The 25,222-nt window shown below is 43.4% G+C and overlaps 1 protein-coding gene across 2 annotated transcripts in view; it reads right to left on the bottom strand.

Moving 5' to 3' along the window:
* Positions 1–7,140, bottom strand: part of NDHL (inorganic carbon transport protein-like protein) — a 98,070-nt gene extending 90,930 nt beyond the window's left edge. For both annotated transcript variants that reach the window (XM_087385191.1, XM_087385190.1), the window contains exon 1: positions 6,992–7,140. In XM_087385191.1, coding sequence (XP_087241317.1) covers positions 6,992–7,135 — 144 coding nt within the window. In that variant the 5' untranslated portion in view covers positions 7,136–7,140. The remainder of the gene's footprint in view (positions 1–6,991) is intronic.
* Between the last annotated feature and the right edge of the window lie 18,082 nt (positions 7,141–25,222).

Raw genomic sequence — 25,222 nt, forward strand, 5'->3', positions numbered from 1 at the left:
CTTAAGGTAGCAAAATCCCCAAATACAAAATACAAATAAATGATGATTTTACATGGATTTTGCGAATCCCCAAAAGATTTACATAGCAGAGCCTTCAAGTATGCCAAGGGAAGACAAGAAACAGAAAAGCCCCAAAATTTTAGGGAGCTAACTTATCAAATTTCTGTGTTTAAGTAATCGATCACAAAATATCCAGAAGATGGTGCGCAACAAAATGTCAAGCAACAGATTTGGAGATGGCACAATTTTGATGGCGTTTGAAGAAAATCAACACCGTAGCTCCAAATAGAGAAAGAGGAACGTCATTAGATCAGAATCTAGACTCCAGTTGGCAGCTCATCTTGTAATTGGGTAATCATTAACTGGGTAGTTTGCAGAGGACAGCGTGGGCAGAATGCAAACGCAGAGCAGCCACTTAGAAAACCTTTGCCTACCTCGCTACTTGTACTCAGGAGATCAGCCCAAGAGATAGGCGATGAACAGCTGTAGATAAGCGATGCAGCTTCAAAGGATATGTCAGGGCAGAACTAGAGATAGTGCGCAACATCTTCAAGAAGATAATGGGCAGCATATCCAATGTGAGTATCAGTAGCACATGTCGATGTAGATCACTCCTTCATGAAGCAGTCGTGACAGTACGGCCCATTGGTACGAACGGTAGGCAAGTAGGACAAAACGTACGGTAGACGTATGGTGTAGGTATGGTTGTACGGCAGGCAAGCCGTACAGGCTGTATGGCTGATTTGCAGTTGGCTGTATGATCTTCTTGTAGGTCGATGAAGCGGCTTCAGGGCTGACTAAAGGATTGACCGTTGGAGAGGCATTTGGAGCAAAAGGGACAGTTGATGGCGAGGCTAAGGGAATGAAGGAGCTAGCCTCTCCATAGGTCTGAGGTGAGCTTCAAGGCCCCCTCATTCCTTGAGGAAAGCTAGCTTTGATACCACATGATGGCACAGGAACGGAATGGAAAGGAAATGGAAAAGCTGTAAATGAAGAGACAAGTGCAAAGCAATGATAACCAAAGTAGTACTCACATGAATAGATAGCTTGATGTTGACTGATGTGATAGACAATAGACAAGTACAACACTATATAGTGTGCCACTAGACTCTAGAAAGTCACAATGTCTGTGAGATATCTCCCAATATGACACGTGGCATGTCTAGGACTCACTAGACTATAAAACCACACCTAGACCACCTAGACCCCTTTGGCCCTCATTCTTCATCCACTCTTATAGGCTCCAGCCTTCAGCAAGTAGCAGCCCTTAGAGCATGGATCAGGACAGGAGAGTTTGCAGCAGCCTAGCAACCCCTTCCAGCCCTCCTTCGATTAGTCCTCAGCTCGGTTCAGTCCAGTACAACAGCAGATAGGGTCTTCCTGTCAGCAGCCCTCAGCTCCAGATTTCCAGTGAGGGTTTCCTCCCTCTATACTCTTTGTAGTGAGGGTTCTCCCTCCATACAGTACTTGTTCTCTACAATTGTAGTGAGGGTTCTCCCTCCATACAGTACTTGTTCTCTACAATTGAATTCAGCCCTTTGGGCCAGACATTGTTCAGTTATTATTTTCCCTCTTCGGAGGCCTGCTATATTCTCTCCCTTTGATTCTCACACTCACTCCACAGTTCCACTTGTGTTTTGAGTGCAGCATTCTTTTAGTAGTGAGCAGGATACATCAGGGATGACTTTGGGAGAGAGAAATACGTGGGAGCAGTTCATCGTTGCAATCAGGGGTCGCAATCTATGGAGAGAGGAGTTCTCCCATCCACCCATGCAGCCTACATTTCTCTTTCGGTTGGCGGAGGCACAATGGACTGCTAGAGCGCCTGAATAGGTTTTATGTGGGGGATTGGGCGATGCACTGAGGGGAAGCACAGGCATTTTGCAAGTACAGCAATGTCAAATTATTTCCCCATTGTACTCCATCTAGAGTAACCCTCCCAAGGACTACTCCAGAAGGGGGTTAGGATTGTCGATGCACTACTCTCGGAGGAGGTGCAAGAGGCAATGTGTGAGATTTGGCAAATGCCAGAGAGCCCCCCAATAGGAGGATGGGCTACCAGGGTGGTAGATGCAATACACAGGAGTAGTGAGGAGCTCCAAACTCAAGCTCTCTCTTAGCATCACTCTTAACAGGAGAGCGAGTAGAGCTTAGCATTTGGACCTCGCCTTCATAGAGTGACTTAAAGAGCAGTATCCAGCCTCGCAGTGGCTTGTCGACGGGTACTAGAGTGTGAGGCTCGACCTCAGGCCACAAAGATCCATCGAGTTGAGTTCTCTTACACTCCTCCTGGGAGCGGTGGGTACAATAGGGCAAAAGGATGACCATGTGGTTGTTTTAGGCTACTGGACCACGTTCAACAAAGACTCAACTATAGCATTTGAGGGATGCAAGCAAACGAATGCACTCAGACCCGCATGAGATTTTGGAGATGTCCATGGATTTTTATAGGTGGTTGTTCCAACTGAGAAGGAGCCCCCAAGTCACAACAGCTTGAGAGGTACTTTGGGCTCACGTTGTGACGGTAAGAACTACATGACTACGGTAGAAACTGAATCCTTAGAGGCACCATTGTTCTCGAGAACTGTCCAGAACAATGGTCAGGGGCTCAGGGACCCCCCTCTGTAAGCCACTCCACCATCCCCAAGTGAAGTCACGCTGCATCCTCTACATGCTAGCCACAATCCAGAGAGCTGCTATCTAGATCCTCTGCAATGTTGGGCATCCCCCATGGCAGTGGGGAATCGTCTCTAACACTGTTTGTACAGCAATGGTAGCTGCCATCCACCCACATTTGCTCCAACCAAGTGTCAATGGGCAAATCTCCATCCACCACCCTCCAGAAGAAGTAATAATTTTTCCGTGTTCTCAGCCTTGTCCAGAGGCGCGAGGAAAAGCATGAAATCACCTCACAAGGAACATCTTACTCAACCCAATGATGCTCTCTCTAGGGGGTGCAGGCTGCTACCTCAAGCTATATGCGTTAGCCAATGCAGGTTGAGTATGAGAAGAAAGGCACCTCCTCAACCTTGTCCGAGTGCCCTTCTAGCAAGCCGAAATCACTCTCTGGGTCCCACTGAATGTCCCGAATAGGCCGGCCCTCCCATAACCAGAGGTGTCATAGTGTTCCCTCGTGACTTGCTAAGACCATAACTAGGTTGATAGTCCAGTCCCTACCCAAATGGCCCACTATCCCAATCCTCTGCCACTCCAGTCAATCCAAGGCCTCCTCATCCCCATGGTCACTCCTCGTCTCGGGCTGCAACAGGCCCCAGGGCTTACTCTGTAGTATATGTAACGGTAAGAACTACATGACTACTGTTGGAGGCACCATTGTTCTCAAGAATTGTCCAGAACAATGGTTGGGGGCCCAAGGACTACGAAGCCCCTCCCATCACGAGTCAGAGATTGCCACGTCAATCTTTGTCATTCATTTTTCTGCCCCCCTTAAATGTGAGATTGCATACGCCCTAGCCCCTGCCTCCGAGGGAAGCCATCTCCAAGTCCCAAAAGACCTCATTGGGCCACTATCCCAACGTGCCTAGCTAATATGGGTCGGGCCCCATAAGTCCCTCCTGATACCGAACATGATGAGTGGCTGCCTCTCAAGCTCCTCCAGTCATGTATGGCTGGTCCAAATGAGTCCCCCTAAGGCTCTTCATTAGGGAAGAGCCCTTCCCTGTGTGGGGAACCTTCGAAAAAATCCACCTGTGACAGTACTACTGCTGACCTCCTGTAAGGAGGATGTTCTAAGAAGCCTTCATTGAAGCAAGAGCCTCCGGGGCTTGGAGACTAGGGTGAGACCGTGTACCGGGCTCTGCTCTGGCATGTTCGGGTCAATGATGCCCAATCCCCTTGAGCCTAAGGCAAGATTAGGGTCTGCCATGCGACCCTAGCTTTGGTGTTCCTCATAGCATTGGAACGTGCCCATAAGAAGTTACATAGTAGGCATCTGAGCTGACCCATGCAACCTATGTGAAAGTACCAATATAAGGCAATATACTAGGACGTTGCCAAAAGGACTTGGTTGGCCACCAGGGCCTTGTCTATCAGCGAGAGTTTGGCCGAGCTCCAATACTAGAGCTTGCAGCACACACTCTCTAGCACAAGGGCAATGCCCACATGGCAAACTAGATACCTCGCCGTGTGACCTCTCAAAATCCATTGGAACCCAAAAGTTGCCCCACACTCCTGAATCTCCTGGATTGCCTTAGTTGCCACGAGGAAACCAACTAACTTGGTCCAATTAATCCTGACCCCTAAGGCGACGCAATTAGTCTCTTAGGCCCCCCGGACCCCCTCCAAACTCTCTACAGTTCCCTCCACAAAGAGTGTGGTATCATTTGTGAAGTCTAAGTCTAGTAGCTCCTCCTTGCGAATCGGGAGCCGCATCCTCGAGAGACCTGTTGCCTAGGAACGGAGAAGCCTCTACTACAAAAAGCGAAAGGAAGGGAGTGAGGGGGCATCACTACCGAACCGAGCGAGAAAGGGAAAAGACCATGCCTACCAATGAGCATCTGGATGGCACTCCCTGCATACATAGCTAACCCCTTGATTCCATCTGTCCAAAAAGCCCATCCTCTGCATAGTGCCCTCCAAGAAGGACCGCTCTACCCTGTCATATGCCTTCTCAAAAGCCAGAAGCAGGATCTTGGCACTCTAGGGTACTGTGTTCTTAAACAAAGCCTATCCACATATCATGGATGATGTCAGCAAGGTGGGGCCGTAACCGCAGATTCAAGACCTTAGCTAAGATCTTGTATCCAGTGTCTAGCAAGGTGAGTGTGCCCCTCTAGCGAATGTTGGGCATGTTGCCTCCCTTGGAATCAAACAAATTCAACCGCAACTCAAGGACCGAGGGAGAGAGCCTGAGTTGAATACCTTTTGAAAAAGCCAGCCTAAGTGAAGTGTTAATGTGCTCCCAGCAGCACCTAAAGAAGGGCGGTGTCAATCTAGGCACTTCTAAGGCAGAGGACCTTGAGCGCCTAAAAAAGGCGCCTCCACCTGCCTGCACATGCCTAGGGAGACCATTGCAGAGTGGGGCCTGGGGCCTATTGCAGCCCGAGATGAGGAGTGACACAAGGATGAGGAGGTCTTGGATTGACTGGAGTGGCAGAGGATTAGGATAGTGGGCGCAAGATGTTCCCCATGAAGTTATTTCATGCTTTTGGTCGCGAAGGCTGAGACCACATAAGATTTATTGTTTCTTCTCGACGATGGCACATGGAGTTTTGCCCATTGGCACTTGGTTGAAGCAGATGTCAGTGGATGCCAGCCGCCCTTGATGTACAAACAGTGTTAGAGATGATTCCCCACTGCCTTTTGAGATGCCCAGCAGTACAGAGGATCTAGATAGCGGCTCTCAGGATTGTGACTAGCATGTGGAGGATGCACCGTGACTTCACTTGGGGATGGCAGCGTGGCTTATAGAGGGGGTCACACTTTCTCCATCAATCCAGCCTCTCCAACCTACAGGATTTAGGGACAACATGTTTCCAAGATTGAGGCACATGAGGTGTTGCCTTCTTCCCACGTGCGCCCTTCACCTTCACCAGAGGACAGTATTTGAAAGACCGTGTGCAACATCATTGCTTGGAAAATTTGGGTTGCCCAATGTAGTCTGGTGATGGGAGGCCATTAGGTTTCCCCATAAGCCACTCCCGTCGCCATTTGGTAGGTCACCCTACGTGCCATAGGAAAATGGGGGATTGAGTTACTGCCGAAAGGCGAAAGCATTTCTGCAAGGCTTGGCCTGCAGATCTCATTACCGTGAGAGGCATTCACTAGATGTATAGACCACCACCTTGGTTGTTAGCTGCTGTTACAGAGACTCCCTAGGCAATGAGCTGGTTCTCTAGAAACAGGATGGTTTTCTTACAGCCATGTTTGTTTTTTCCACGATCAGCTTCTTTCGGATTGCTGATTTGTGTGATTGATAAGATTTAATAGAAGTTCTTGTCTCTAGAAAATAAAAAATTTTAAAATGAAGCACATCAAATGACAGACGATCATGATGGTCATTGAAGAGGGGGTGTTAGAAATAGGCAATGTCTTAACTGTGAGCCCCCATATGAGGAGGACCTCACGGCACTACAATAGGGACTTTGAGGAGGGAACACATGCCCACTCGGTGCTCTCTATTGGGGTGTATTGGTCCATGGTTGGGAACTATTTTGTAGCCAGTTGCGGCCCGTTTGCTCTGGCACGTAAGAAAAACAAATCTATGCGACTACCTTTGAACGAAAAAACCAAGAACACGCTAGCTCATATCATGATCTGTACGATCAGCTACTGCACGAAAGTGCCCAGCATTCATTGGCTTGCTCACCAGATCTAGTTACAAGACTGACAGACAGGTTTTCATAAAATGTGGGCTTGTGGGGCACCAGTATAAGTCTTTTGGCGTTACGATTGTATGAAGTTATGCTAGGAAGTGTTATACAAAAGTTCGAGTTTAGCTGCTAGAATACACGTAGGATAGATCCAATCCCATCCTATCTCCCCTCAAGTGATAGGACCCTTGTTTATAGTGTAACTTTAATTAAGGAAGTACATATCAAATTAACTGCCTCTTGACCAAACGGCGCTCGCATATCAATTTGGGCATTTGCTGAGGCAGTCAAACGCAGAATGCTGAGCAGATTGCGTAGTGGCTTTTGACATGAAGCGTGGAACCGAACAGCAATGCAAGGAAGAGGCTTTTGTCATACTTAAAACTGTACATTGCATCCATCGCCCAATGCAAGTTCAGACTATGGAGCTTGAACAGATATACAAGCACACCTCAGCCCATGAGCTTGGTTCTATTTCAGTTAGCGTTGCACTTATAGCTAAAATTCAGGAAGGCTCAAATGAGTATCGAAACGGCACGCAAGAATGCAATATCTCTCCGACGCGCAGGCAATGATACCAAACGAGGGAAAGCGCTCTCTCTCGCGCCATTTGAGAGTTGTGGACAATCTTGATTTTAAAATCCAAGGCAAGCTCTTACGCGTTGAGATGGAAGAGTAGACTCCTGTTCTTCAAATGCGAGACAGGTGATTCTTCCAAGAGGAGCGAGTCTTCTAGGGACGGGGAGGATGGGGGAGCTGAAAGACGAAGAAAGAGCGGGGCTGAGGAAGGCGAGGGACGCCATGTCGTGTTTGAACAAGAAAGGTGCCGAAACGCAAGGGACCATATGTATCGGGTAAGGGTCCTGGTCCTCCATGTCATCAGTCCACTTGGCAAGTCCATCTAGAGCCCAGCAGTCCTCCATGTCATCAGTCCACTTGGCAAAGCCCGTTTCCGAGCATTCACGAGCCAAGAGCATTTTTCAGCTTGCTCACCGTTGGTTCCCGCTTGCCAAATCCATTTACAGCCCATTTCCAGAGCATTTTCAGCATCGCTCACCGTTGGTTCCCACCACTCTCTTCATCACGTCGGAAGGAGCCCAGAAATGACTGCCTGCAACACTGACCATTTTTCCGTCTCTAGCGGGGCATTCCATCGCCACGTCTGAGCTCCTAGGAATTCAGGGCTGCTCATGGGAACCTCCCTGGCGTGGAGACAAAATGCCAATTCGGGGCATTTATACTCTTGTAGGAACGTCCTCTTAGGCGCCCACCCAAGCTTGCGTTAGTTCACTTTGGCGAGCGAGGATCATTACACACCGCCATGGAGGTTGCAACATATGTGGTCGGTTCGCCAACCGCAATGCAATAAATGTGTTCAAGCACTTGCACTGCAATTGGTAACCAAAGTCTAGGACATTGTTACCACTTAGCTCAAATCAGTGAAGCATGAAATTACGACAACAATGGACATAAAATCAACACATGCAAAGTGTATGGAGAAGTACAAGAACAAGGAAAAAGGGCTGCTATTACCCAAAGTCACTATGTGAGGGTTGGCATCATGGGAGCATGACAGAAAAGATTGATCATATTATAGAAGCAACCCCCAAATTGAGTGGGAGCTGAAAGATACAGTTTGTGTTGTCCAGGGGGGGTTATAAGCCAAAATCGTTCTCAATGATAAGACTAAGTACAACATCATGATGATGATGATGAGAGTGATATATAGTTGACCATCGACATGACTATGTTGTACTTAGTACTACCATTCTGCATTTTTTGCATTCTACATTGGTGTGGATGCTCGTTTAGTAGCTCCACCCTCATAGCTCATTTGTACCAGGATTTTCACAGTCTCATAGACCCATCGGTCTTCTGAAGACTTAAATAAACTTTCTCTCTCTCTCTCTCTCTCTCTCTCTCTCTCTCACACACACACACACACACACTTCCTATTCACACCCCTTACTTTACACTTTTTCCTCTACCCCCCCTCCCTTCATTTTCCTCCCCCACCCCTTACATTTACACTCTTTGTCCTTTCTCTCATTTACACTCCCTAATTTCCCTATTTCCCCCTAATTTTCCCATAATTTTCCCACCCCTATTAAAATTTCCCTATTTTCCTATTTTTCCTATTTTCCTTTCTTTTCTATTTCTCTAATGGCCATATTTTCCTATTTTTTCTAATTTCCTAGTTTCCCCATTTTCCTATTTCCCTAATTTTCTATTTTTATTTTAATTTATTTTTCTAATTTTCCTATTTTTTCTATTTTCCTAATTTCCCTATTTTCCTATTTATCTCTACTTTTCTATTTCCCTATTTTCCCCTAATGTTCCCTTAATTCCTCCCCTACCTATTATTTCCTATCATCCTCTATTCCCCCTACTCATCCCTAATTATTAAATTCTAAACCCCCTTATCCCCGTACGTGGCGCCTTGTTTTAACTATGCACCTCATGTTGCGTTCTACATTCCTCCAATTGCGCACCCACCGTCCCTCCTGCTTTCGCTTCTTCAGGCTCCTCATTGCTCACCTCCTCGACTCCCTTGACTAGCCTACTCCTTCCCTATATATTAACCCCCTCCCCTTCAGTCACTACCTATTACCCTACAGCCTACAAGCCTCTCATCACCTCGCATCTCGCGCTCCAGATCTTATGCTGTGTTGCTATTTTCTGCCCCTACTGCTCACTGCTCCACCCCGGACGTGGCTCTGTTGTTGTTTCCCCCCCCCGTTGCCCACTATTCCACCCCTTACTCCCTTCTCCCTCCTTACTCTCCTTCTTTCTCCCATCGCCAACCTATGCGAACCATATTTGCTTCCTCCTTGCCTCCAACCGCCGTTCGACGCTGACGCTTTGACAGCTCTGCTCTCTGGTCCATGCGTTCACCACACTACCCCCGTGCGTGCCTTCACGCTTCTCCTTCGAAACATGGATTCTAAGGTTCATTTATCACCTCTCCTTTTCTTGTTTATCCCCCCCCCCCTCTCTCGTTCCCTTGGTTTTCTACTTTGTTTATTTCTATAAAAACCCCTCTCTCCCCTCCCCCTACCACCCTATGTCTTTATCTAACTCTTTATGTACAGTACATGTCGATAGCAAAGACCCCCCTTCCTTTTTCTTTTTCTAGATAGATTTATCTATTTGTCCCCTTTCTTTTTAACTGGTTTCCCCCTTTCTATTTTTTGTACTTTTTAACTTTTCCTCTCCCCTTTTTTGATAAAATCCCCCCTTCTTTTCTTTTTACTAATTTTCTCCTTTCTATTTATTTTAAAAATCCCCCCTTCTATATAAATACATCTATTCCCTTCTTTCTTTATACATTAAAATCCCCCTCTCTTTTTTGCATTAACCTCTCTCTTTATAACTAAAGACTCCTCACCTTGTGCTTCTTTACCTCCTTTCTTCCATGGCACCTTAATTTTTCTAGGTTTTCTATGTTCCCTCATAAGAACCCCTGCTTTAAAACCCACACTCTCTTTCCCTCTCTCTTACAACAACCCCCTTTTTTTTGTCCCAATTCTTCCCTCTTGCTTACATTTTTTTAAAGATCTTTACCTCACCCCCTCAAGCCACCCCTATCTTATTAAATTCCTTTTAATTAAACCCTTTTTCTCTCTCACCTTTTTCAATTTGCATTAACCTTTTTTAATATAAATGTGCATTATTTTTTCTTCATAAACCTTTGGTTGATAGCGCTAAACATTGCTCCTTATTTAAGCAATTTTTTTTTAATTTACAAAAGTTCATTCTCTTTGCTACTTAAGCTTGATAAGTGTGTAGGCAAAAGCATAGATTTTTATTGTGACTCCAATAGCAAGGGAGGGATGTTGATGACACCTATCTTCCCAACCAAAGTTAAAACTAGTTCTCACTATTTTGCTTGTTGGATGGTGGCAGGTAGGCAGACTCCCCTCTTTAATAAAAGTGATGCCGGGTCCGAACCCATCCCTGAAAAGACAATGGTAACTACCTCGGATCTCATAGTACATACTGTAAGAAAACAATACGTCGTCTGTGCTCAACAGATAACAGGATCTCGTATGCAAGAGAGAAAAGCAGATAGTATGGAGAATAAAAAATTTGATTACTGTAAAACTGATACAATAGATGGCGCTGCCTCCCAACCGTGCACTCCTGTGTGAGAAGCTTCGATGGCGTGCTGGAAACAGTAGAGGACGGAGGCTGGATGCTAAGGAATCAGGGTTGCTGTAGCCAGTGATGATAATGGGCTTCACGGGCTTGCTCTTATATAGCCACCAGTCGTAGTCCGTTAGACCCAATTGGGTGACCGACCCAGTCCGCCCAAAATGGCCGACTGGAGGTTGGTCCCGAAATAGGCCACCGACCACACGATAGAACCGTGGCGCAGGATAGAGCAACTATCCTACGGTCTCCGTTCGGCCCAGAGCCATCCGGGATCCTCTGGGGCTGCGAACGGGCCCCGCAACCCGAGAGTGGACTGCCCCGAGAAATACTCCGTCTACCCTCAGTGCGGTCAGTCATGGGATGCCTTCCCGCACTGGCATGTAGCCTAGTTGGCAGTGTGCCAACTCTATTTGAAGCCGTCCAGCCATGAGGCCACACATGGCCCCCATTTTGTGTCCAAACCAGGACCTACTGGATAATCAAGCTACTCAAATGCCTTCTCCTCATATGGGGGGCTTACAAGTAGAGTTAGCTGGTTCCCGCGTAGTTACACGAGAGTGGAGCATTGATATCTAACACCTCCCCTCAATGTCCACCCGCAAGTGAACGTACTTTTTCGGCCCAATGCCAAGTCGACGAAGATGCCTCTCCAGCAAGTCTCTTCCAAGAGCCTTTGTGAAGGTGTCCGCAGCATTCTCTGTAGTCGGGCAGTACACCAAGTCGACCTCTCCATCCATGATGAGCTCGCGTATAAAGTGATATTGAATCTTAATGTGTTTTATGTGAGCATGGAACACAGGGTTCTTTGCAATTGCCATGCAACTCTGATTGTCACATGATAATTGCGTAGGCTTGTTCTGCACTGCACCCATGTTCCCTAAAGTCCTCCTTAACCACACTGCCTCACAAGAAGCAAAACATGCTGATTTGTACTCAGCCTCGGTAGAAGAAAGAGCAACTGTGGGTTGCTTCTTGCTTACCCATGACACAGCTCGAGATCCAAGTGAGAAACAATAACCTGTCACTGATCTCCTGCTGTCCACGTCTCCTGCCCACTCCGAGTCACAGAATCGGGTCAAGGTGTTGCCCTTGGTATAGGTGATGCCATAATCAAGTGTGCCTTTGACGTATTTTAGCACCCGCATCCCTGCCCTCCAATGGTTCTCCCTGGGCTTATTGGAAAACCTGCTTAGTACACCAGTCGCAAAACTGATGTCCGGCCGCGTGTTGCACAAGTAAATCAAACTACCCACAAGCCTTCTGTACTTCGCTTCGTCCACCAGTGGTGATGAATCCTCATTTGTTTCTTAAAATTTTACCAAATTTCCTTAAGTTATTCCTTAATTCTTCCTCTAATTTTTTGCTAGTTTGCCCAATTTTTTCATTTGTTTATCTTTCTATATTATCCCTATCATCCTCCTATGTTCTTTCTTAATTCCTTAAAAAAAGCTATCTTTATTTTCCGTGATTTTTTTTTTTTTAAAAGTTTCTCTTAATTCATTTATTTACACCCTTCTATCCCTTCTTTAGACCCAACCGCCGACCTCCAATTCAAACCCCTAATTAGCTCCTTACAAAACCCACCCTCCAAACTAAACCTAACCTCCCGTCCCCCGGCTTTCTCACGACCTGTTTCCACACAGCGATAAAAGTGCCATTTCCCTCCCTGTCGAACTTTCGAAACACCACCGATGGCTCTAGGGTTTCACACAACTGCCGCCTGATTTTCAGTTCCCATGCCAGACTACGTTGAACTTCTACTAGAGCAAAGAAGGAGCAGGGGACAGGCTCAGGAAGCTCAGACTAAAGTAGAGGATCCACTTGGCAAGAGAGGATTGATTGGATATGTTCCCAACATTGCAGGCTCTTCATCCAAGAAAAGAGCCACAAGGAGGTCGAAAGGATCCAACAAAATTGTGTGGATCCGTACCGCCACTCGTTGGTTGCCTTGGACATATATGTCCTGTACATGGGAACTCTCTATATGCCACTCCGAGCATTCAAATGGAGCTTTTAGGCCTGCGTGTAAACAAGCAGTTAGTTTTTGCATCAAGGTTTTTGACCCTTGATCTTCACCTCCTTGGCATTCTCCCCCGACTATATAGAGTCCGTTGACTTGTTATACCCTTCTATTTAAACCCCCTCATTGGACATACTCCCTCACAAACCTCTCATTATTCCACATCTTCTCCAGTACCCATCTTCTACCTTCACACTCTTGCGATTCCCATTGTTTTTAGAGCTCCCGCGAATCCCAGTGTGGCTGCTAGACCCTACCTGCTGTGATCGTGCTGTCTCTACCTGTAGTCGAAAAAGTTCTCAATTATCCCCATTCCTTCTGACTACTCCATAGCCCATTGTTACCTTCTAGTCCCACGAGTGCTTGACTTTTTGGGCCTTCTTCACTTCCTTCATTACTACCCCAACCAAACTGGTGTAGTTTATGTGCCTTCTGGCCCCTCTCTGCTACAGTTGTTGTCTGGCGATCTATCTCCTTCTACATGACTACGCAATACAACTAACTGCCACTGTCTATTGTACTTGAATTGTGCCTTTGTAGTGCTACCTTCTGACCCGACCGTCGTCATCATACGCCTCGACCTACGTAACCTCTTTGTTTGTGCCTTTCTCCAATGACTCTCTTCTATGCTCATGGACTCATGGTCCTTCACTACATCGTTATCCCCACTTACATCAATTCTCGTAACCCCCCCCCCTCCCCTTTTTGGCCTGCCCTAGGTAGCCTAAGCAATGGCCATGCTTTGTCAAAGATAAAATTACGAAATTTAAAGATCTTTAAATCTGTAAAATTATTTTATGAATGTCTCAAGATAGTTATGGAAATTCTGATAATTGTCTAATTCTATTGATTATCTTGAAAGATCATGAAAGAAATACCCTCTTGGAAACACTTACAAAATAACCCACTTTTTGTAAACATTCATAAGAGGCTTCCTCTTTGGACTTTTTTGGTGCGGGGCAGGACACCACCTGATGGGTGTCCTACCCCCATCATGTGGTGGCCCCTTGGTTGAGGGTGGGTACACACACACACACACACACTTTCACTTGACCATCTCTTCACACACACACACAAATCATTTTTTCCCCCCATACACACACACCCACACCCACCCACACACACACATACACAACCACCCACCTAGTTACATACACACACTCACATACTCTTTCCTTTTCCCGGATACACCATGATAATTCCTATAATTAATTGAGCTTTGTAGTCCCCCTTTTTATTCCGTGTTACCCTTATTCTTTTCCACAACCCTTCCCGTTATTATTTATTACCCTTTCCTTTTTCTCCCCTATTCAATTTCACCCCCCAACCCCCCTCATGCCTTCTCCCCTCCCCCTAAGCTTTTCTCTAATGTGTTTCTCCCCCCTATTGATTTGATTAATTTTTTTGAACGTCCCCTCTCCCCCGCTCGATTTTTGACACTTCTAAGCCCCCCCAAAGGGGCCCTAATCTTTGTTTTACTCTCACTACTTACCTTTACCTCCCTTCTCACTTTTGCCTTACCCTCATAGCTACACAACACTATTCTTTCCCTTGACACCCACACAAACCAATCACCCTCTCCACGACCATTTCGCACCACCACGCTACCCTTAAATTGGTGCTCCATCCTGTTTCCTCTTGCTTTACCATTCTTTCAAGCTTCCTTAGTCACCCTTTCCTTACCCTTGCAATGAGGGGGTCCATGAGGGGGTTCTTTATTGAAGAAACTTAAGGGTCCCTTAATTAACCTTATTGTCCCTTCCAAAAAGTTTTTTGCAATTATATCTATATATTTAGGTAACCCTTAATTCTTTTTCTTAATTTTGTTTCCTTTTTGCGTTCCTTTTAGTGTTCCTTTTGGCTCTCATTGTTTACATGTGGTTAGTTAACCTCTTTATTGTGTAATTTCCCTCTCCTTCATAAAGATTTTAAGACTTAGTCATTTTTTCTTAATTTTACTAGTGCTTTTTCTATAGTTGTCCCTTCATTCAATTGTGGTTAATCTTTCAAGGGTGAGAATTACCCTCCTTATAAAATGTTGATAATTTAATTTGCTTAATTCTCATTGCTAAATTTAAGGGTGTGGACTATCCCCCTCAATAATATTTTTTGTGGTGGTTCCCATGGCTGGTTTCAATTTTGCTCCTTTTTCTCTCTTAATTATGGTAAAATTTCCTTTAGTTGTAGGAGGTTATTCATTTAGTTACGAGAATTTGAATGGTCTATCAATCATGGATATGGAATGTGACATGTGATGCTACTTTTGCATTATGCTCTTATTATATTTTCAAAAATTTACTTTTGTGAATCTAGACAGTTGTCTATGTTCCTTGGTAAAGCAATAACATGCTAGGGGATATAGGCATTACCTGTCTACCCATTTGAAATGATGACATTCTAATACCTCATTTTTCTTGGATGGTGGTAGGTAAGTAGACCTTGACCTCGGAGCCTCGATTACCTGACAGATTCAACATTTCTGAAGCAAATTTTAATTTATGTACACCCATATATTAATACAAGATTTTATCCACCCTTATTTGAGCTTGTGTGCCGTGCTGTTAAACACACACACACCCCCTCCCTTCCCCTGGCGCGCACACACACGCACACGCACATGCACATGCAAACCTCCCTTCCCCTGGCATGGTGATAGTAATTGGTTCTAGTAAAGACCTTCTAAAACAAAAGGAGTAATGTATTAGCTAGACCGTAGGGGATTATAGTATATGATACTATTAGAGCTACATAAGGATTAAGGGCTGTGAGAATGATAACCTTATGACTACAGGAGAAATGATAATTTCCCCCAACTTCTATGATATGCGGATTGGAGACCCCTAATATCCATGAAAAATAAAGGAACCCCCACCTTGGTTTGGGACACGGATTAACTTAACCCCAAGGTTTACTATAGATGTAGGACAACCTTAATGCCCTAAGGAAAAGAGCATGAATTACATATGACAACAATGAATATCATAGAATACATACCCCATGGGGACCATATTTATCCCTACATTAGTAGACACCATAGGGATGATGAGTACTATGAGGAGCCATAGGTGCCCCTTTAACGGTTACATGATCATCCCTTGGAGACCTTGAACACAAGTACATTAAAACTAGGGACCCATCCCCTGATGGAATGACATGGGTGGATTAAAACACGCCCAAAAACCCATAAACATAAGGACACTAGGAGCCATAACTAAATTTTACTACACCAAGGGTGTGGAGCGCCCCTAGGTTAGACAGGTAGCTATCAAAATAGAATGCACGATTAGTGGTGCCCAACTTAAGCAATCAATAAGGGTACATGGGGCGTGGACATTGTACCCCTGGCTTGGACACCCCTCGGACTGCTAAAGTAAAAGAAAAACTGGAGGACAATCGATAAATACAAGGATAATTAAGGGATACCCAAGGATATGAAGGTAACGTTGGAGGGCGCGCAATGGATGCTTGGAGATTGGTACGGACTCCTATATTGATGAAGGAAGGCACACGGATTACTTTGGCACCTTCTCCAAGGGAAGAGAAGGGACAGGAGATCCGAACCCCGAACTAATTTGAGCTCTTTCACAAAGCTCGAGTGAGCTTTGGATGCTTTGGGAGTAGCTACAATTAAGAAGTATTTAGAATGGGAGGCCAGCCACTAGAAGTGCACTAACATGCAACGGCAGTGGAGCTCCAAATGGCGGGTCCATCAATTTCGAAAGGACCGTGTCAAGAAATTTAAGACAGTGGAAGAGGACCGATAGCAATGAGGGCCTGAACCCCCTAGAGGTTATGGAGCTATCCCAGGTGAAGTGCCCATTATGCGATCTCCCTTTGTCTAAAATATTGCCTTAGAGAACCTGAGTGGGAAGGATTGGGAGCTGCACTTCTACAACAAGCCACAAGCTTCTACTAGGCAATAGAGCAGAAGCACCACTCCCCTCACAATGTCGAAGGACCATGAACTACCACAAAGGTCTGAGTGTCTCACTATGACACTATGATGCCCGGGCAGATTCGTTGTTGAGGAGCGGGTGTGATCGTGCATGCTACTGTTCTCTTTTCTATAGTAAAACAACTTCATGCTCCACGTTTGAGAAACGAATAGTCTTACAACTCGACGATGCACGAACTGGCCTTCATATGTTTACGGGTGTGCCATTTCCCAGAGAGACCATCGTGGGTAGCATGGTAGAATAACTACATAATATTTACGGTTTTAGATGTCGAGATAGACTCTGCTTGTTGCACTGCTCCCTCTGTCCACTGGAGTGGGTGTAAGCAGATCCTTAGTGATCCTAAGCCTTCGGAATCTCGACAACAAACGTCATTCCCAGAGTTATACAAGACCTGTTCCTTATGGACGGTGGATCTAGTGGAACTCCACAGTTCAAGCGGTCCACCATGCCTAAAGCACTTTGAATTCCTTTCCTGAATATTACGGTAGTTCACTGTATGTGTGTGATTCTATGCGTGCGTGTTTGAGTAGAGAGAGATGTGGCTCCGGACGCGAGCTATTCTTGACACATAGGGATGCTATGCTCCTTGACCTCGCAGCACTCCATGAGGAAATAATGGCAATGCCAGTAGTTCTAAACAGTTGCATGTTCTACGTTTTTTCTCTACACAATGTGAAATAGTCAGAAGCCATAGTGTGTGTTTGGAAATTACCGATGAAGGATGTGTAGGGTGATTTATGACTACCGTCTTGCTTATAGAAGGACTTCTAATACCGGTTATACACAGGCATTTGTATCGGCCGCAACGACCCCCTAGTGCAAGCATCGAGGGGATAAACCGCTTGCCCCACCCTGGAATACGATGTAATAATGCTTATGAATCAACCATTACATTGGGCGTGTCTATACAGCGGTTGAAAATTGTAAAAAATGGTCGATCAGCTAAGTTCTCGCTAGCATACTTAGCTATGACGTATGACACGCATCGCATGAGAATGGCCTGTATTATTAGAGTACACATGATTGTGCGTTCTACACTCGAACAAAGTAGCATAGCATTCCTCATCCGAGAACGGCCCGTGTAGCAGATGGCGCAACAAGAAACTAGAGTGGGGAATAGAGAAGCACCCCTCTGCGTGGCTTACAATGAGTTTGTCGAGGAACCACATACAGGGTTCAAGACAACCAGTTGGATAAGCTATGATGCATCCCCTTTAGATATCTGTACTTGGTTAAGCATCACCCTGACTAGCGGAGCTGGTGGGCAAGGAACCACCCCGTATATGTGCACTCTCAAAATACAAAATGGCATATTCGAAGTTTTCGAATGGGAGCCCTCGATGGATTCTACTCAAAAGGAAGGTTTGATAACTAGATAATCAGAGTACGTTGGGTTAAGAGTATCTTAGTGGAATGAATCTCATTCGCTCACGTAAACTAAGTTTTGTCTAGAAGGCCTACGGTGGGAGAACTCACGGGGCCATTGTTTTGTTTTGGTTGTTAGTTGTCAATCGGGATTTCTCTGTTAATATATTTGAACTTGTTTGACAGGTGTAATATTCTGAGTTGAAATCGAGCATGGACGTAGATAACCCATATAAGTTGGTCCGGCTATAAATGTGAGCCATGGCCTCGAGCACTATGACTTGGGGCTGGAACAATAGAGATGCTTGAAAAAAAACCATTGCTGGACAATAGAGACAAACACTAGCATATGTGCAAACCTATACGGGGTCACAACTAGGGGAAGATAAAGTTTATCAATATATGCTAATGACTTTCAGACCGACAGACCAGATTTGTTCAGTATGAACAACGTATTAAGTCCCTTTTTTTGGTTAAGTAGTGAGGCTTGATAAGCCTATACTTCGGGCCCTTGGTCAGTCTCCCCTCCCCTTTTATTCGACTTCCCTTTTATTCTACTACCCTAGTTATATTGCAACAGTACAAATTGCTGATTTTATTTTTGATAAATGTTAACTGTTTATTCTTACAGCTTGTGCGCTATCTATTGAAGCCACCAGGCCAACACTATATTTGGGAAGATTTTGCAATAAGCACATGAGCAGAGAAAGAGAATCTCATTGTTGACCTATTTCTATGACACAGTGCCTAATATAATGGTTCTACAATGCTATTTACACCCTTATATGACTTACTTGATTACCAAAAATGGGAGATTTAGAGCTCTTATGTGTTTCTTTGGTTGATTTTTGTGGAGTGACATGGATAACAATTGTATAGGGGTTGTGAAGCCTCCCTACCCATTGAAAACTAATAGAAAATTGTTTGCTTTGGATGGTGGCAGGTGAGTCCCTTTAGTTCTCCACACGGTTTTCAAAAGAACACGTATGATGGAGCTGATGGGTGCTATTGTGATGAAAGCTAAAGGGGCAATTAGCTAGGATTTTCTGACAGACTTATCTCTTTGCTGCTTTAATTTCTTGAAATACTATCAGTCCCATGGGTAGTTGAGACAAGAGTCCCCACGGTGACTTTACAATAGTTTATATTCATGTTATAAGCTTTTACTTTGCAAATAGGACCATAAACGTTTTAACTTGGGTTGAAATGAGTTGATTCAGGAATTGGGTCCTCATTCATATAATACTAATAAACAGTTTTTTGGAAACCATATAAAAATAATTTCATGTTGCTAAGATACCCCTTGGAAATTGGGAATGCTTTACTTAATTTTAGTAGCTCATATGAAGATCTTATGCCAGTTTAGTGAATATTTCCGTCTGTCATTTAATGAAAAGAAGGACTATTCCTACACTACAATAACCATGAATGGGAATGACTTGATGGATTAGTGGAATCATATTAATTTATTTGGGTAAAACTGGTAAACCTGGAAGGTTAGTGAATGTGTTACTTTAGTTCCAACCCAACAGGATTAAGTAAAAATAACAAGGGTTAGGGACTATATACTCAAGAAGCAACCTAAAAATGGGTAAGTGGAATGGCATAAGCTCTCTATATGTGTTCTTGTACACCTAAAGCATATCTGATCGGCATGATACTTTGTACATGCCTCAACATATGTGGTATTCACATACGAGCACAGTTACATGCCCATCAGGTATGTGTGCATTTGAATAACACACCTCAGATAGTATTTTTTGTCGGTTGTGCATAATTCTTGGTGCAAAATGTGGTTTTTGGTGACTTCGACCAAAAGCATATTGGATGGGAATGATACTTTGCAATCTCCTCAAAATATGTGGTATTGATGTTAGTGCAAAGTATCGTGTCCCTCAGATATGAGTGCATTCGAATAACACACCTCAAAGCGTGTTTTTTGACGGTTTTGCATAACACTTGGTGAAAAATGGAGTTGGTGGCGAGTTTGACCATACAAAGCATGTCCATGGGCTTGTTACTTTGCATGTGCCTTAGATTAGGTGGGGTTGATGTGCATACAAGGTATCGTGTCCATTGGGTATGAGCGCATTTGAATAACACACCTTAGATCGAAGTTTTTGCCGGTGTGCATAACAATTTATGAAAAAGGGGGTTTATGGGGTGACTTCAACCATCCAAAACATATCCGATGGGAATGATACTTTGCACCTACTTAATATAGGTGGTATATAATTTTGTGTAAAGTATCATGCCCATCATGTATGTGCACGTTTGAATAACACACCTCAAATACTATTTTTGACGGTTGTGCATAACACCTGGTTTAAAAACGGGGTTTGTGGCAACTTTGACCATCTAAAGCATATCCAATGGGCATGATAATTTGTACATGCCTCAAATTATGTGGTATTGAAGCACGTGTAAAGTATTTTTCACATAGGATATGAGCATATTTGAATAACAGACCTCAGAGCGTGTTTTTTGCTGGTTGTGCATAACACTTAGTGAAAAATGGGATTTGTGGTGATTTCGACCATCCAAATCATATTCAATGGGCACAATACTTTGCACGTGCCTCAGCATAGGTGGTCTTGATGTGTTTACAAGGTATCATGCCCATCGGGTATGAGTGCATTTGAATAACACATCTCAGATCATATTTTTTGATGATGTGTATAACACTTTGTGAAAAACAGAAATTGTAATGACTTTGACCATCCAAAGCATATTTGATGGGCACGATACTTTGCACATGCATCAATATAGGTGGTATTGAAGCATATAAAAAGTATCATTCCAATTGGGTATGTGTGCGTTTGAATAACACACCTCAGATACTATTTTTTGATGGGTGTGCATCACTTGGTAAAAAATGGGGTTTGTGGTGACTTTGACCATCCAAAGCATGTCGAATGGGCATGATACTTTACAAGTGCCTTAAAATAGGTAGGATTGATGTGTTTGCAAAGTTTCATGCTCATTGGGTATGTGCGTATTTGAATAACACAGCTCAAATACTATTTTTTGATAGTTGTGCATATTACTTGGTGAAGAACGGGGTTTGTGGTGACTTCGACTATTATCCGATGGGCATGATAATTTGCACATGTCTCAATGTAGGTGATATTGAAGTATATGCAAAGCATGTCGGATGGGCATGATACTTTACAAGTGCCTTAAAATAGGTAGGATTGATGTGTTTGCAAAGTTTCATGCTCATTGGGTATGTGCGTATTTGAATAACACAGCTCAAATACTATTTCTTGATAGTTGTGCATATTACTTGGTGAAGAAAGAGGTTTGTGGTGACTTCGACCATTTGAAGCATATCTGATGGGCATGATAATTTGCACATGTCTCAATGTAGGTGATATTAAAGTATATGCATAGTGTTGTTCCCATCGGGTATGAGCGCATTCGAATAACACACCTCAGAGCATGTTTTTTGCCAGTTGTGCATAACACTTGGTGAAAAATGGGGTTTGTGGTGGTGACTTGGACCATCCACCAAGGCATGTCCGATGGTCACGATACTTTACAGGTGCCTCAACATATGTGGTATTCAAACACATTCATAGTATCATGCTCATTGGGTATTTGTGTGTTTGAATAACACACCTCAAATACTATTTTTTGCTGGTTCTGCATAACACTCAGTGAAAAACAGGATTTGTGGCGATTTTGACCATCCGAAGCATATCTAATAGGCATGATACTTTGCACGTACCTAAAACTATATGGTATTTATGTGTGTGCTAAAGATATTTCCCATTGGGTATGAGTGCATTTCAATAACACACCTCAAAGCGTGTTTTTTCCTAGTTGTGCATAACACTTGGTGAAAAACAGGGTTTGTGTCGACTTTGACCATCCAAAGCATGTCTTATGGGAATGATACTTTGCATGTCCATCAAAATTGTTGGTATGCATGCACATGCACATTGTCATGCCCATCGGGTATGAGAACATTTAAATAACACATCATAGAGCATGTTTTTTGGCGGTGTGCATAACACTTTACGAAAAAGGGGGTTTATGGTGGCTTCGACCATCCAAAGTATATCCGATGGTCACTATACTTTGCATTCAACCAAGCACTATGCCTTCCATTCTTTGATACAATTTGAACTGCTTTTGCAAGTTCTGATGCCTTTGCCTTTTCAGACTTCAAAGTCCTTCCTAGTAAATATCTAAAAAACCAGTCGAACATCTCATGCAATGCATTGCTACAAGTGACACCACCACCATGCATTGAGTTCTTGAAGTAGGCTGCCTTGGCTCTATAGTGCGACTTCTCCATGCCTTGTGTATTCCAAATGGACAAAGGACCCCAATTTTGTACAAACCATGGTCCGTGTGCATAGAGAATATGCTGCAAACATGATGAGAATCATTTTAGCAACAAAAACTGTTTATAAAGCAAGTGCTAAATATTACGATGGTGCCAAGATTACCATGTAATGCATAATGTGCGACTCCCCGCATGCTTTCACCATTAATTGCATATACTTTTTCATAGCCATCCTGAACCTTTCATAATACATCTCATCGATTTGAACCTGGCAAAGAAATTTTATCAATGCATCTACATTTGTCCATACTTTAGCTCTCAAAGTTGCTACTTGAGGATGAGAAGCCTTATTGGTCATGCATTCACACAATGTTTTCTAGTATTCCCAACCCAAACTACTTTGAGATGATGTATGTTTGTCTTTGTCAAGATTGTGGTTTGATAGGAATCTCCTTGCCTTCCCTCCGGAGACCCATGGACACTTTTGTAGAAAGGTATCACCAACAACAACCAGTAAGCCAGGTACTCAAGAAAAGGATACCACCAACAACAACCAGGGAAATGGAGGACGATGAACCATTGGCCATACCAATGGCAATGGACAGTGCAACAACTATGCATGACTCAACTACATTGATGACATTGCTGAAGGATCCCATGACGAATCTTTTAAGCAAGAGGGCAGAGATGTGGGCAATGATTCTAAAGACACCGACTACTACCTTTTAGGTAAGTGTTCTTCAAGTAAAAGTGCATCTATTTTCCATACTTCTTTGTTACACATGACTAGATTATTGCATGGAAAAGAACATAGCGTCTCATTTGATGATGGAAGCACCCATGACTTCATTTCACAAAGATTAGTTGAAGAATTAGGGATTTCTACCATCAAACCAAATATAAAGACAAATCAACTTTTCAAGGAACACATTATAATTGTTTAAAAATGGTTAAAGATCTTGAGGTGACTCTAGGGCCTTAAGTTAAGAGGCAAGATTTCCTAGTTACTCCATTACATGAGCAATATCTCATTCTAGGGATGCCCTAGCATGTCAATCATAAAGCCAAACCTGACTATCTTGAATGCACCATCACGCTGACTCAAGGCACTAAGACTATGACTTTAGAATGTGATATTAAATAAAATCACAATCAAGAATTGATACCCCATGCCAAGAGTCAGTGAACTTATTGACGAGTGGAAAGGAGGCACAATATTTAGTAAAATCAATATTAAATCATGATATCATCAAGTGAGAGTGGCCAAGCTTGATATTCTTAAGACTGCTTTTAGAACCCAAATGGGCCACTACAAATTCCTTGTTATGCATTTTGAACTCACCAATGCACTTGCCACCTTTAGTCAAATGATGAATCATATTTTATATTTTGCTATCTTATCAGGATTTTGTGGTTGTTTTCTTTGATGACATTTTGGTTTATATAGTAAGAGTCATGAGGAACATAAGAAGAACTTAGATTTGGTCTTCTCTCTCTTATGCAAGAACCAATTGTATGCAAACCCAAAGAAAAGTTCATTTTTCAATCCCCAAATTGAATATCTTGGTCATATTATTTTAGCTGAAGGCATTCAAGTTGATCCCAAGAAGGTAGAGATGATAGTAAACTGGCCACAACCTAAAGATATCCCACAAGTTACGATCTTTTCTTGGTCTATGTTATCATAGGTTTGTTAAGAAATTTTCACACAAGGCATATCCATTGATTGAACTCCTATGTAAGACTCGTAGTTTCTCTTGGGGCGAGAAACAAACTTTAGCTTTCCAACAACTTAAAGAGGTCATGACCCAAACACTAGTTTTGACCTTATCGAACTTCACATGACTTTTCTTTGTTGTGGTTATTACTGATGTTAGTGGGGTAGGGTTTTGGGGCTGCGCTCATGCAAAACAACCATCCCATTGCATTTGAGTCCCATAAATTGAAACTAGTAGAACTAAACTACTCCACATATGAAAAAGAATTAGTTGTTATGGTTCATGCCCTAAAACTCTAGAAGCAATGTCTTATGGGTTCTAAGTTACTCATTAAGACTAAGTTACTCATTAAGACTAATCACCAGAGTCTTCAACATCTCCTTACTCATCCATTGATCTCAGATTGTCACATTAAATGGGTTGCCTTTATCACTCGATAGCTTTAAACCAATGGTGTAGTTGCAACATCACCAGAGTCTTCAACATCTCCTTACTCATCCATTGATCTCAGATTGTCACATTAAATGGGTTGCCTTTATTGATAGCTTTAAACCAATGGTCCAATTTCAACTAGGCAAAGACAACGTAGTTGCCGATGCATTGAGCTGATGACCTAGCCTAAATAATATTTTAGTCATTGAGGGTGACTCTTTCGAGCCTATGAAAGAGACCTATGCCACTTATCGAGACTTCTTAGAAATCGGCATAAATTTAAGCAAGCTAATGTTAACCCCATTGCCTCATATTCTATTCATGATGACTACCTATTCTATGAAAAGTGATGTTGTGTCATTGCACCTTTTTAGTGCTTAGTACTAGAAGAAGTACATCAATGACCCTACATGGGCCACAGAGGGGTTGCTGCAATGTATCAGGCTGTAATTTAAGATTTCTTCTGGCCCAAAATTAAAGTTAATGTTGCATTGTTTGTTGCACTTTGCCTTGCTTTGCCAAAAAGTCAAGAGCTATAAGGGGAAATATCAAGGATTACGTATGTCTTTAACGATTCCTGATGGTCCATGGGTATGACCAGCTCAAGTTTCGATATGATTTGGACTGTCATTGATAGATTTAGCAAGCAAGCTTATTTTATTCTTTGTAAGAAGACCTTGATTTTCGTTCAGACTGTTCACTTGTTCCTCAAGCATATCTTTGTACACCATGGCCTTCCAAAAGTAATCGTGTCAGATCGAGATAGTAAATTTTGTATTAACTTTTGGACTGCACTCTTTGACAATCTTGGTACAAAGGTAGAATTTTCCATCACTTTTCATCCGGAGGCTAATAGTCAAACCGAGATCTTGCAATATACTATTTCTGACACATTATGTTGTTATGTATCTAATCATCAAGCAAATGTGATGAATATTTACACATTT

This window comes from Dipteris shenzhenensis, chromosome 14, assembly GCF_047967505.1.
Source record: "Dipteris shenzhenensis isolate YYH24624 ecotype China chromosome 14, Dip_SZ_1.0, whole genome shotgun sequence".
Classification (NCBI taxonomy): domain Eukaryota; kingdom Viridiplantae; phylum Streptophyta; class Polypodiopsida; order Gleicheniales; family Dipteridaceae; genus Dipteris; species Dipteris shenzhenensis.